Consider the following 13,647-nt stretch of genomic DNA (forward strand, 5'->3'; position numbering starts at 1 on the left):
TCACGACAACATATTTTCCATGACCATTATATTTTTTAAAAGGTAGTTGTTTTTTAAAATAAAAAATAAAATAAAAGGTGGTTGTTTTTTAAAATTAAAAATAAAATAAAAACTAATAACTTCTCTCGTGGACCAATCAGGATTTTTAATAACTACCTTTTATTATTTTATTTTAAATTAAATTTTAAAATTATTAAAATATCCTTGGATTTAAAGTTAGTTTTCTTTTTTAAGAGGGACATTTTTGTAACCTAAAATTTAGTACACTTTGCTAAAATGTACCAAGTGAAAAACCTCCTTACATAAATTAGCAAATCCCATATATATATATATATATATATATATATATATATATATAATATCATGGTTTTTTCTATTGATCAAAGAGATATGATATTGGTTATTTTTGAGTTATGACACGGATTAAAACATTAAGACGAGATAAAAAAGAATAGATTTTTAATCTCGCTTAAAATTTGAAATCGAAAGTTAAAGTTTTTGTTTCGGTTATAAAAAACTGTAAAAGAAATTAAAAAAATATTATTATTTAGATTTTTTTTGGATGTTTGAAGTGTGAACAGCAGTTACTTGTAAGCGAGGGGAATATTCAGTAAGGAAAAGAGAATGTAAGGGTGGGACAGAGGCGTATAAAGGAGAAAAGAAATGGAAAATGGTTGATGGTGATCAATCGGAGGTTTCTTATCCTTTGTTTGTCTCACACTCAAGGTAAGATTTTTATTTTACCACTTATACTCTATATGTCTTTTAATGGATCCATTGCTCAAGTGATACAAGCTTTTTATCTGAATTATAATGCATGTTAGTGTCAAATTTAGTTAATATGAAATAATAATATTCATTTTATCATTTCATATTTTGAAGTTAATTTCAAGTATACTAAACAGAACATTAAGTCATTTTAACATCTATTCATTAGAAAATTTATTTTTATTGTATTAAAAACTGGATTGTTCAAACTACAGTTAAATCAATATTAATATGAACAACACCCAAGAAATAACAACTCAGTTAACAACATCATCCATTTTTTTAAAACCTTAACTTTTTTTTTTCTAGATTATATATCTTTCTCGATTGCCTTACAATAGTAACATTCCTTTCACCACCATCATTTTTAATGCATGATTTGAAATAATTACACTCAATCAAAACTTCACTTTCACTCTATTATTCATAACAATGAGAAGAAAACAATCTTGCAGTTAACTACAACCCAGAACAACCAAAATTAATCATAACAAAAACTCCATGAATCTAACTTTGTAGTTAGAGTAACCCCAAAAATGTCTCCCACCGTTCTTAGTAGTTCTAGCTACTCTCAATATAATAAACTCTCCATAGTTCCAAGTGGGTGCCCCACCGAACTCTTTGTAGCTATCATTGTGAAATTATGAGATTTGGACATTTCATGCATGGTGCAAAAATTCCTTCTACCTCGACTACTCGTGAAAGTTGGTAGCCATCAAGTTCAAACATTTTTGTAAAGACCTTCGAGATGGATTAATTTATGCATATGCAAGAGATTGTCAATAATGCTCTTAGCTGCCATGCTGAACAACATAAGAAAACCATAGTCGTGATGAAGAGTCTCCAAATGAAGCCACTTAGAGGTTTTACAATTTATTGACAGAGACAAATGAACATGTATTTCAAGGGTCAATATAGTGAAAATTATCATTCTGCATTAGACTTATGGATTGGAAATCTAATTGGAATGTTCTCAATTAAACATTGGACTTCATTTCAATAATCGTTTTAGATTTGACATCACTAAATAATTCTTTTCCAAAGAATTGATATGAAGCCAAGAGATGTGTTTCTAAGTTGGGATTAGAAACGATGAAGATTGATTGTTATGTCAATGACTGCATGCTTTTTTATGACAATGACATTGGAAAAAATAACGCTTCCTTACTTGAATGCAAATTTTGTGAGCATCCTTGGTATTACACAATGCATGCAGGTCAAAGGCCAAAAAATTGATTCCATAAAAGTCCATGTTCTATTTTCCAATAATTCCAAGATTATAAAGAATGTTTGCTTCAATGCAAAAAGTACAACACATGACATGACATGATGGTAATAAAACTCAAGGAATGCTGCATCATCCTTGTGATGGGGAATCCTGGAACAACTTCAATCGAAAACATCTTTCGTTTGTTAGTGATCCTCGTAATGTGCAACTTGGTCTATGTTCAGATAGATTTAATTCATACATTTAGGCATCCTTATCACCATATTTTTGTTGGTATGTGATTGTCATCCATACAGTTTTCCACCTGAGTTGTGTATGAAAAATCCTTACATGTTTCTAACGTGTCTAATTTCAAGTCCATTTAATCTTAAGTTAGCGATTATGTTTATTTAAAGCCTTTTATTGATGATTTGAAGAAGTTTTGGAGTTGTATTTAGGTGTAGATATTTCAAGGAAGCAAAACTTCCTTATAAGAGTAGCTTTGATTTGGTCTCAAGGCCGAGCTCTATCTGAGATTAAAATAATTTGGCCTCAAGGCCAAACTCTCTCTAAGCTTAACGTAGTTAGGCCTCAAGGTCGAGCTCTCTTTAAGCTTAAGGTAATTTGGGCTCAGGGTCGAGCTCCTTGATGGCTATCGGAGCCAAGCTATTTGAAAGTGGTGATTATATAGGTCAAGCTCCTTGATGGCCATTTAAGTTGAGCTCCTTAATGATGTTAAGGCCAAACTCTTAGACGATGGCACCATGGTGGCTGAGGTCGTTGATGGCTACAAAGGTCGAGCTCTTCAAGAAAGCTAGCCATTCGACCAAGCTCTTTGATGGCTACAAGGCTAAGCTCTTTCGTGAAGGTTGTTTGGTCGAGCACCTTGATGGCTAATCTAGAGGAGCTTTTCAGATAGGTTGACCATTTCGCCGAGCTACTTAATGGCCATTAGGGTCGAGCTATCTAGACAGGTTTCGACCAAGCTCTTTATTATGAAGACTGTCTAGTTAAGCTCCTTGATGGCTAATCTAGTTGAGCTCTTCAAATAGGTTGGCCATTTGGCCACGCTCTTTGATGGCCATTGGGGGTTGAGCTCTCAGGATAGGTTAGCCATTCAACTGAGCTCCTTGATGGCTACTCTAGTCGAGCTCTTCAAACAAGTTGGTCATTCAGGCAAGCTCCTTGATGATTGGTGAGGTCGAGCTCTTTAGACATGGCCTTGTTCTTGAGGGTTTGCAACTAAATAGCGAACCGTAATGGGTTGGGTTCTTGTCACAATTGTTATAGTCATTTTGTGGTTAACCCTAGAACTTGTGCGCCTGATATTCTCTTTGTTTTTAAGACCATGTTGGCAAGCTAGTTTATCTATTGGTAAGGCTTTGCCACCATCTATATAGGAGAAAGTGTAACACACCAATTTTTGCATGTCACAGTTACAAGTGAAAATTTAAAATTTTTCAAAATCATAATACCATTGCGGAAATCCAAATTCAATTAGTCTTTACAATTCAAGAAAAATAAACCAAAATTCCAATTTAATTATAAAATAAAACTCCATATGAAATAGTTTATTCAAACAACCATAAATTCTCCAACTCTCTCAATCTACTAGCCACGCAATACAATATCCAAACTAACTGCATGATCATCTGCTCCCATATAAAATGATCATCGCAACTAGAAACCACAACCACAACATGGAAGGGTGTCCAACTAGAAATATCATAACATACAGTATATAACAATCGTTTTAACACATAATAAGATAGTCATAGAATCATATTTCATCAGAGAAATAATATCTCAACCAATCAATCATAAGCCAATGTCGTTTCCTTGTATTGTGTCGTCATAACCTATTCTAACTAATAGGGCGATTCGAGTCATCTACCATCGCAACTTCAGACCTATCTCCTTGACTTTTAGAGGACTAACGAGTAAAAATATTGATACTATGCGCACCGTGCACTATACTCAGCACGAGCTGAAGCTTTTTGGTCGAGACATCCACCTCCTCGCGTAGAAGGAAGTGACACTCGAATCTCTGTCTCTACACGAGACTCCAACATCCTTAACGTAACGCAGTACGAAAAGCTCACACATGATCGACCACAGTACAAGAAATAACATAGTTTCATATTCGCATCACAAATCAATACACATTCAATAACATGAACGACCATAGTATAAGGAATGTCAAGGTTTTGTAGGGGTTTTTGACCTCGGTTCTGTAGACAACCGAGGCCAAAAGCCCTGCACAGGGATTTTCATCAGACAGGTGATTGGAACGTTAGGTTTTTGCAGGGGATTTTGGCCTCGTTTTGTAGACAATCGAGGCCAAAAGCCTTATACAGGGATTTTCATCAAATAGTTGATTGAATTGTTAATGTCTTGCAGGGGTTTTTGTTCTTGATTCTGCAGACAACTGATGCCATATACCTTATACTCCTTCGGTTCCAAACAAACCGAGGTCTATACTGTCTCGAAAATTTCAAAAATGTCACCGTGTCTTTTTATGCTTCGATTTTTGCTGAACCGAGGCATAACAGACACGGTAATATATCTTTTTTTACTAGTGTGTATATATATATATATATATATATATATATCAAATTTTAATTAATTCTTTGATTTAATAATTATTAAGTTCCAACTATATATTTAAAATTTTCAAACTGATTTTGACTCTTAGGATTCTTTTTTAGGTTAAGAGAAAGTGTTAGTTTTGATATCCTGGTATAAAGTTTGGCTTAAAACATGAACATTCGTATTGTTCATCAGAGTAACCTACTAGTCTCTTTTCAAAGACGAATTTAACCATTTACTCTTGAATGACATGGTGATCAATGCAATCCTAGGTGGTACCAATATGTGCTATGCAAATTACAATTTTCTTGGAAGGTTGCAATGATAACTATCAAAACTATCAATTTTATTAAAAAAAAGGGTCTAATTTTTAAAACAAATACTAACAATTATCTTAACTAGTATTTGGATGTCGTTTATAGGGAATATATATATATATATATATATATATATATTCACATGATTTTTTTGTTTTGTAAAATGTGGTTGCTTGATTGAATATATGCAAATATACTTGTGATTTTTAATTAATAAAATATACTTCATTTTTCTTTATTAATCGTTAAACTAATCTATTTTCACTATATGTTTTGTTGGCAAAGAGATGTAGTCGAGAAGGGTACAAGAAAAAAAGGTTGGAAGTATGGATATTGTGTGGAAAATATTTGATCCAGCAATTGATTTTGTGCGGGATCATGGTATTAATCAGGTGACCTACATTTTTTGTTACACAAAAAATTTTGAGGAACTAAAGAAGAAAGTTAAGCGTCTAGGAGAAGTAAAAGAGAGGTTAGATCGTCAACACGATGAAGCTAAAAGAAAGGGTCACATAGTTGAAGCTACGGTTGAAGAATGGTTTGGGGAAGTGGGCGAATTTGAGAGTAGTGTTGAAAACTACAGCAAAAATGCAGGTCACAAGAAGACAAGGGGTCTCTATTATTTGTTTCCTTACTATAGGCACAAACTGGGCAGACAAGCAAAGAAGATGGAAATAGAGGCTTTGAGGCTAACAGATGAGTCCCCCAAGATTGACGAAGTTTCTCATGCAGAGAAAGTAACATCTTTTGACCTCACTTCATCTAATTCTGGCTACATTGAATTTAATAGTAGAAAATCCATTATGGAAGACATAATGAAAAAACTTAAAGATCCCAATATGAAAATTATTGGACTCCATGGATCACAAGGGATGGGTAAGAGCACTTTAATAAAAAAAATTGCTAATAAAGCTAAATATGAGGGGTTGTTTGATAGAGTGGCTGAAATAGATGTAACTATCAATCCCAATCCCCTTAAAATTCAGGAAGACATTGCATATGTGCTAGGATTGCCACTAGCGGGGGAAAGTGAAAATGTCAGAGCTGATTATCTAAGGAGATGGTTAAGGATAGAAAATGTGAGCATCCTTATAATCTTGGATAACCTTCATGAAAGATTAGACTTGAATAGGTTAGGAATTCCGATTGATGATGATTATGACTTAAGAAAGAAGAATGAGTTGAGCATAAGGTCAAGCAAACAAGGTTCTAACCCAAATCTTAACCGAACACAGGATACAGTCGGCGGCACAAGGGGTACTGACAAAAAAGTTCTAAAAAAAACAAATTTTCTTGCTGATTATAAGGGATGCAAAGTTTTGATTTCTTCATGTTATAAGAAAGTATTTCCTAATGAGATTGATGTTGAGTCAAATTTTTGTTTAAAGGAATTAGATGGCAATGATGCCTTGAAGTTATTTGAGAAGGTGACTGGAGGAGGTGATAAAATGTCTATGCCTAAAGAAGAAATCCAAAACTATTGTACAGGGTTGCCCATGAGAATAGTTACTTTTGCAGTGGCATTTAAAAACTGGAGTGAGTCAGAAAGCGAACCTACACTGGAAAAATTTAAAAAGCAAGGTTTAGTTGAATGGAAGGAGTCTTCGGAGATTCCTAATAAAATAAAATATGACCTTCCAAAAAATAAGGAACTCAAGTTCATTTTCTTGCTTTGTGCTCAAATGGGCCACCTACCCCTGGTTAACGACTTGGTGAAATATTGCTTTGGATTAGGTATACTTGAAGGGGTCTCTTCCCTTAGTGCAGCTCGTGAAAAAATAAATGAAGTGATCCAAGAGTTGAAAAACTTGAGTTTGGTATCCTACGAAAATCCTAATATTCATTTCAGTATGCCTTATATGGTTCGAGATTATGCTCTAAGTAATGCCCTCATTGATAACAATGTTTTTGTTTTCAGAGATGGAAAACTAGATTACTGGCCCAATCTTGAAAAATGCATTTCAATTTCTATATGCAATAGTGACATTATAGATGGGTTTCCTCAAGTCATAAATTGTCCTCAACTTAACTTTTTGCAAATAGAAACTAAGGATCCATCTTTGGAAATACCTGAGAGGTTTTTTAGCAGCATGAAAAACTTGTTAGTTTTAATATTGAGGGGTTTTCACCTATCATGCTTACCATATTCAATTGAAGACCTATTGAACCTCAGAATGCTTTGTTTGGAGCGGTGCACTTTGGATTGCAATTTATCGGTACTGAGAAAGTTTAAAAAATTAAGAATTCTCAGTTTTTCTGGATCTCAACTTAAAAATTTGCCAGTTGAGTTACGATTCTTGAATAAGTTGCGATTGCTAGACATTAGCGATTGTTTTGAACTGAAGACTATTCCACCGAATCTTATATCTAATTTGGCATGTTTGGAAGAGCTATATATAAGAAAAAGCTTGATAACAGAGGAAAGCAAAGGTCAAAATGCATTTCTTTCTGAGCTAATGAATTTGCATCAGTTGAAAGTGGTGGACTTAAGCATCCCGTGTGTTTCAATTATGCCCAATCCCTTATTCTTTGACATGTTAAAAGATTACAAGATTGAAATTGGAGATTTTGAAATGATTTCTGTTGGAGAATATATGATGACCAATAAGTATGAAGAACTCAAAGTATTGGCATTACAGTCGAACGACGACATTGATATTCACTCCCACAAAGGCATAAAATTATTGTTAAAAACAGCAAAAAGTTTGCTCTTGGGAAATGTACGTGTTCAAAATGTTGTTAACGAGTTGAATATAGATGGGTTTCAGGATTTGAAACACTTATCCATCATAAATAACAATGACGTCAAATATCTCAACTCAACAAATTTGTCTAATTGTGTGAACATTTTTCCAAATTTGGAATCTCTATGGCTCTACAATATGATGAACTTAAAGATGATATGTGACGGCCCAATTACACTTGAATCATTTGCCAAATTAAAAACCATCAAGGTTGAGATGTGTTACCAATTGGAAAATCTCTTCTCCTATGCAATTGAAATCTCTACTAGCACAAGATCAAGTGAGATTATTGAATGTAATTCTTACATGAAGAAAGTTTTGGCTAGTTTAGAAATGATTGAGGTTTGTGAATGTGTATCTTTGAAGGAGATCCTTCAAATACCGATGGATTGTAAGAAGGTTAAGTTTCTCAGATTACACACTTTGACACTCCAATCATTGCCATCAATTACTTGTTTTAATGCCAAAGTCAAGACATCTTGCCGGCAACATTCGACAGAGGCTCAAACTACAAATAGAGATCACACAGAAATTTCTGCTGAAGAAGATGACCATAGTGACAATGCGCCTCCTCTTTTTGGTGAACTAGTATGACATTATATTTTTCATATTTATTTAATTAATTAGCCCATTTGTTGTAAACATATTAATTGTGTATGTGTTTACAGGTTGAAGTTCCAAACTTAGAGAATTTGAATTTATCCTCACTCAACATCTGTAAGATATGGAGCGACCAACACTTGTCAAGTTTCTACTTTCAAAACTTGATAAGGTTAGTTGTGAAAGATTGTGATAAATTGACACATCTATGTTCATTATCTATGGCTAGCAGTTTGAAGAGGTTGAAAAGCCTCGTCTTAAGTGGATGTCGTATTATGGAAAATATTTTTGAGATTGAAGGAATTAGTGCAAACAAGGTATGTATTGGTATAAATACTTTTTTGTTTATCTTTTATTTATTTGTAATAATTGTTTGTTTTCATTAAACTGAAGGTTTGTGTCTTTCCTAAGCTGGAGGAAATCCACCTTAGCAACATGAAGAGGTTAACAAATATTTGGCAAACTAAAGTTAGTGTTGATTCCTTTTGTAGTCTCATTTCCGTAAGTATCGAAAAATGTAATCAATTGGACAAGATTTTTCCAAGTCATATGGAAGGATGGTTTGAAAGTTTGATTAACTTAAAAGTTTCTAACTGCAAGTCCGTGAAAGAGATTTTTGAAGTTACTTATTATGAAGAAATAGATGAATATGGTGGGATAGACACAAATTTGCAGGTTATTCTTCTTGAAGACCTCCCGAAGTTGAAGGAATTGTGGAGCAAAGATCCACATGGAATTCTAAATTTTAAAAAACTTCGAACTATAGATATAAGTAATTGTGAAGAACTGAGGAATTTGTTTCCAGCTTCTATGGCAAAAGATGTATCAAAGCTTGAACGTATGTCAATATTGCATTGTGAGAGGATGGTGGAAATTGTTTCAAGTAAAGATGCATCAGAAGCTAACAATGATCCATTAGAGTTTCCTGAACTAAGCTATGTGAGATTATATGAGCTTGAAAACATGAAGCAATTCTACAAGGGGAGACATCCAATTAAGTGTCCAAAGTTGAAGGAATTAAGCATAGGCAAGTGTACGAAGCTTAAAACATTTTCACAAGAAACAAGTGATGAAAAGTTTGTTTTCTCCGCTGAAGTGGTAAGCATTATTCCAACTTTATCAGAGTAAAGTTTAATAAGAAATTCTTAAAAGCATGATGTTCCTATTTCATTTCATTATTTAAGTTTTTTAAAATGACAAACAACCAAATAAGAACAAAAACCATACATAATAATCATAAACAGTTACAAAGCAAACAAAAAATGCCTAAAATCAAAGAAATTTGAAGGCATTTAATTCATTCTTCTTACTATTTACTTTTAATGTTTAGGTATTTCCCAAGTTGGAGTATTTGGAAATTGACTTCGAGGAAGCCCAGAATTTGTTATCCAAGTACCAAATGCAGAATTTAAAAGAGCTTATTATCTTGAGTGCAGTCAATTCCCCAGATCTTTTCTACCCGTTTCTGTACAAAATGCCAAATCTAGAAAAGTTAAAATTGACTTTCAATCCTTTTTATAAATCGATAGAGTCACTGCGAAGTACAAACATTGGGCAGCATGACAGATTGGGAGTCGTATTAAAGTTGAAGCAATTGTTTATTCGTTCCTCTAATATAAAAGATCTGGGATTTGACCGAGACCAAGTTCTACAGAGACTGGAGCTTTTGAGCTTAAAATATTGCTACGGATTGAACACTTTAGCTCCTTCCTCTGTATCGTTGAGTTACTTGACATGTTTGAAAGTAAAGAATTGTATGGGATTAAGGAATTTAATGGCATCCTCCACGGCCAAAAGCATGGTTCAACTTAAGACTATGAAAGTAATCAACTGTTATGATATAGAGGAAATAGTAAGCAATGAAGAGACTGAAGAAGGGAAAGTGATGAAAATTGTATTCAGCAAATTGATTTCTATAGAACTCGTGGGGCTAAAGAACATGGCAAGCTTTTGCAGTTACAAGGAGTGTGAATTTGAATTTCCATCACTGGAAATATTGATTATAAGAGGATGCCCAAAGATGGAGAAATTCAGTGAAAAAAGAGCAATAGCAGCAAAGTTGAAAGATGTATTTGATGTGGAAGGAGATCAAAAAGCCAAATGGCAGTGGAGAGGTGACTTGAATGCCACCATACAAAAGGTTTTCAATGATAAGGTAATTACTTTTTCATTTATTTAATACTATTTCTCCTAATTTTATCAACTTTTCCTATATGGGAAAAAACAAAATCATAGAAATTACAAATACATGTTTGTGCCATAAAGGCTTTAAATAGCAAGAATGTTGAGGTTTTTTTTTTTTTAGTTAAATTAATTTTTTAAGTCCTTTTACCTATTCATTAAATTAGATTTGGTTCTTCTATTTTTAAAGAATTTAATATAATATTAATTTTCTAAAAAAGCATTCAATGTTATAAATTTCCATTTAAACAAAAATACGCCCTGAACAACCAACGTGTCGTATTTTCACAAATTAATAGATTTTATATATTGAAATTTTCATTATAATTAATTAATAGATTTTATATATTGAAATTTATATTTTTAAAATAAAAATAACACAATATGACACAGTAATTTGTTAGTTATTTTAAATTTAAAATAACTAAAAAAATTTAAAAATAATTGTAATATAACACTTTTAATAACTTTACTTATATATATATATATATATATATATATATATATATATATATATATATAACAATTTTAATAAATTGTTATTATTACATTATACTTGTCTAAAAGTATAAAAAGAAATAGTATTACTATTTATTTGATTTTATATTAATAGTTTTGTTAGAGTAATGAGTATATTAAATTTAATTAATATAAAAAAGTATTTACATAGTAATTTGATAATTTTAATTTATACACCTTTTTTACTATTATTACTACTAATAAAAATATTATAAATATATTTTTAATTATTTTATAGTTATAATTTTAAAATAAAGAATACTAATTATTGAAGTGAGGGCTATAGTAAAAGTTTTGAACTTGAAATATGTAAATTTGTTTTTTCTTTAACTTAGTGGGGTTAAAAAAAAGTAAGATTATATTTTAAAGGTAGAGAAGTAATTTAATAATTTGTCTGATTTACAAGTCAGTTTGGCATACACTGAAGATCTGTGGCTTGAAGATGATTTTGTTATAAAGCAAGTATGGGATGACACTCATTGGAGGCAGCAAAACAAGTTTGGGTATTTGAAAAGGTTGAGTGTATGGGGATGTCATACTCTAAAGCATATAATTCCATCTCATTTGCTTTCTTGCTTTCACAATTTGGAAGAGTTAAAAGTATGGAAGTGCAAAAACGCAGAGGTGATATTTAAAATGAATGATGAGAACAGGGTGATGACAAAACCTTCCGGAATATTCCGTCTGAAAACATTGTCTTTAAGTTTCCTAGCAAAACTGAAGCATGTATGGGAGAAGGATCCGGAGGGAATTATTGGCCTTCAACTGCTAAAGGAAATGCATGTTCAATATTGTAAGAGTGTTAAAAGTTTGTTTCCAGCATCGGTAGCCAAAGATCTTACGAGACTTGAAGTGCTTGAGGTAACTGAGTGTGAAGAATTGGCAGAAATATTTAAGAAGGATGAAAAGGATGAGGAAAGAACCACACAAGAATTTGTGTTTCGTGATCTCACCTCATTGACACTAGAAGAATTGCCAGCCCTCAAATACTCTATACACTGCTCCAAACAACAGGTAATTCTCAAAACTTTGCCTTTACGTGGCCATTCAAAAGTTATTTAAATAACAGAGTCAGTACATATATAAAGATAATATAAGAATGACAAACAAATACGCCTTTAGTTTTATGCCAACTGCACTCGGAAAATTCACTCCCCAAATTTGGAAAAGGTATTCAACGGGGATCATAACTTTTTTGAGCTGCTTGGGGAATTTGCAAACTCAATTTTATGCTCTCTTATTCTTCTTCTTTCTCTCTCCACAATCCTCTAAAAATTAATATTCTCTCTGAACATTAAAGACTCTTTTTCATTTGAATTAAGTGAGACAATCTGCCAGTATCTATATTCCCAATTTTCTAGGTCCTCGTTTTTATTTTATTTTATTATTATGATTTGTTAGTTTATTTTTACTTTAATGTTTCGGTAGGTTCCTATTCCAGTTAAGTCTCTTTTTTTTGTTTCAATTAAGTTTTTATTTTGTATCAATGGACTATCTTTTTTAAGTGAGTGATTGAATGAGGTGGATTTAAGTTATTTTAAAATTATTTGAAAGTTTAAATTATTTTACTTTTTATTTTTTTCTGTCTTCATATGTTTCTCTCTTTACTCTTGTTATTTCATCTCTAAAAAGAATTGCAACAATAAAATCTACTAAAACTAGAAAGATTCTATTAGATTTCCATGTCATTTTTTTTTTTCAAAAGTTCCTCACACAACCAATCTTCATCTTCATCATCACAACTTCATATTCCATTTTCCATTTCTCATCTATTATTCTCCATGGCATTAAGCATCGTTGTCTTTTTTTCACCATGATTTTTCACAAACACAAACAGATACTCTCATGTAGTTCTAATTTTCTTCTCTTCTCATTCATTAATGTTAGAATCGACTGCAGCGGAATTGTTAGCGTGGAATAACAAACCAAAAGGGGTTTTAATACAACCGTGTGCCTTTTAATTTCTACTCAATTAAACTTACTATGCAAATAATAAATATAAGTAAAAGAGTAAGGTTGAGAGAAATTTGCACAGATGATTTTTATACTGGTTCGGATCTTACCAATCCTACGTCCAGTCGCTTATCTCAAACCGAGATAAATAGTCCACTATCACAAAACAATTACAAATTACAATCACAAAGAAACAATTTGTAAGAGTTTAGAAACCACCTCTCTTGATACCACAAGAGATGAACCTGCACTTCCTTTGAATCTTCACAAAGGATGAGACACCTCCTCCGAATACTTCACGAAGGATGAAACACCTCCTCCGAATACTTTCACGAAGGATGATCCTCTTCCACACACCTCCTCAGACGCACCAAGGATGAACCGGCTATTTCCTCTGTCACCGTAGTAGCACTTCACCAGCTCCACAGACAAGAGTTTCACAAGCCGAACAAGAACACACCCTTCTCAAAGAGTTCTGAGTGTTTTAGCGCAAGGGAAGAGTTGTTGTTGATAGATAAAAAGAGCCTATAAATAAACTCAAGCAAAAACTCTTCCATTCTTCGTAACTGACCATTTAACGCATTTAATCGATTAATATTAGTGTTAATCGATTAAAATGAGTACAACGGCTAGTTTTCAAATATGAAACCTCCAACAGTCACTTTTAATCTATTAAAATGAATTTTAATCGATTAGCTAATCGATTAGCTAATAGATTAAAATGAATTTTAATCTATTAAAACAACAAAAGTTGAGTTTTCAGCTTTTA

At 32.5% G+C, this 13,647-nt stretch overlaps 1 protein-coding gene across 1 annotated transcript; it reads left to right on the plus strand.

Annotated features, from left to right (window-relative positions):
* The first annotated feature begins 5,207 nt into the window (after positions 1–5,207).
* Positions 5,208–11,987, plus strand: LOC106773142. The gene is made up of 5 exons (XM_022786316.1): positions 5,208–8,213; positions 8,294–8,542; positions 8,619–9,323; positions 9,556–10,380; positions 11,385–11,987. Exons 1-5 carry the CDS (start codon positions 5,208–5,210, stop codon positions 11,985–11,987), a joined length of 5,388 nt encoding a protein of 1,795 aa, XP_022642037.1.
* Positions 11,988–13,647: the final 1,660 nt, after the last annotated feature.

This window comes from Vigna radiata, chromosome 9, assembly GCF_000741045.1.
Source record: "Vigna radiata var. radiata cultivar VC1973A chromosome 9, Vradiata_ver6, whole genome shotgun sequence".
NCBI classification, from domain to species: domain Eukaryota; kingdom Viridiplantae; phylum Streptophyta; class Magnoliopsida; order Fabales; family Fabaceae; genus Vigna; species Vigna radiata.

Bases quoted from the DNA above. Each gene is read 5' to 3' on its own strand.
- LOC106773142 (XM_022786316.1), top strand. From the start codon at position 5,208: ATGGATATTGTGTGGAAAATATTTGATCCAGCAATTGATTTTGTGCGG. The intron at 9,324-9,555 runs GTAAGCATTATT...TTTAATGTTTAG, and splicing joins TTGTTTTCTCCGCTGAAGTG to GTATTTCCCAAGTTGGAGTA. The intron at 10,381-11,384 runs GTAATTACTTTT...TTTGTTATAAAG, and splicing joins AAAAGGTTTTCAATGATAAG to CAAGTATGGGATGACACTCA.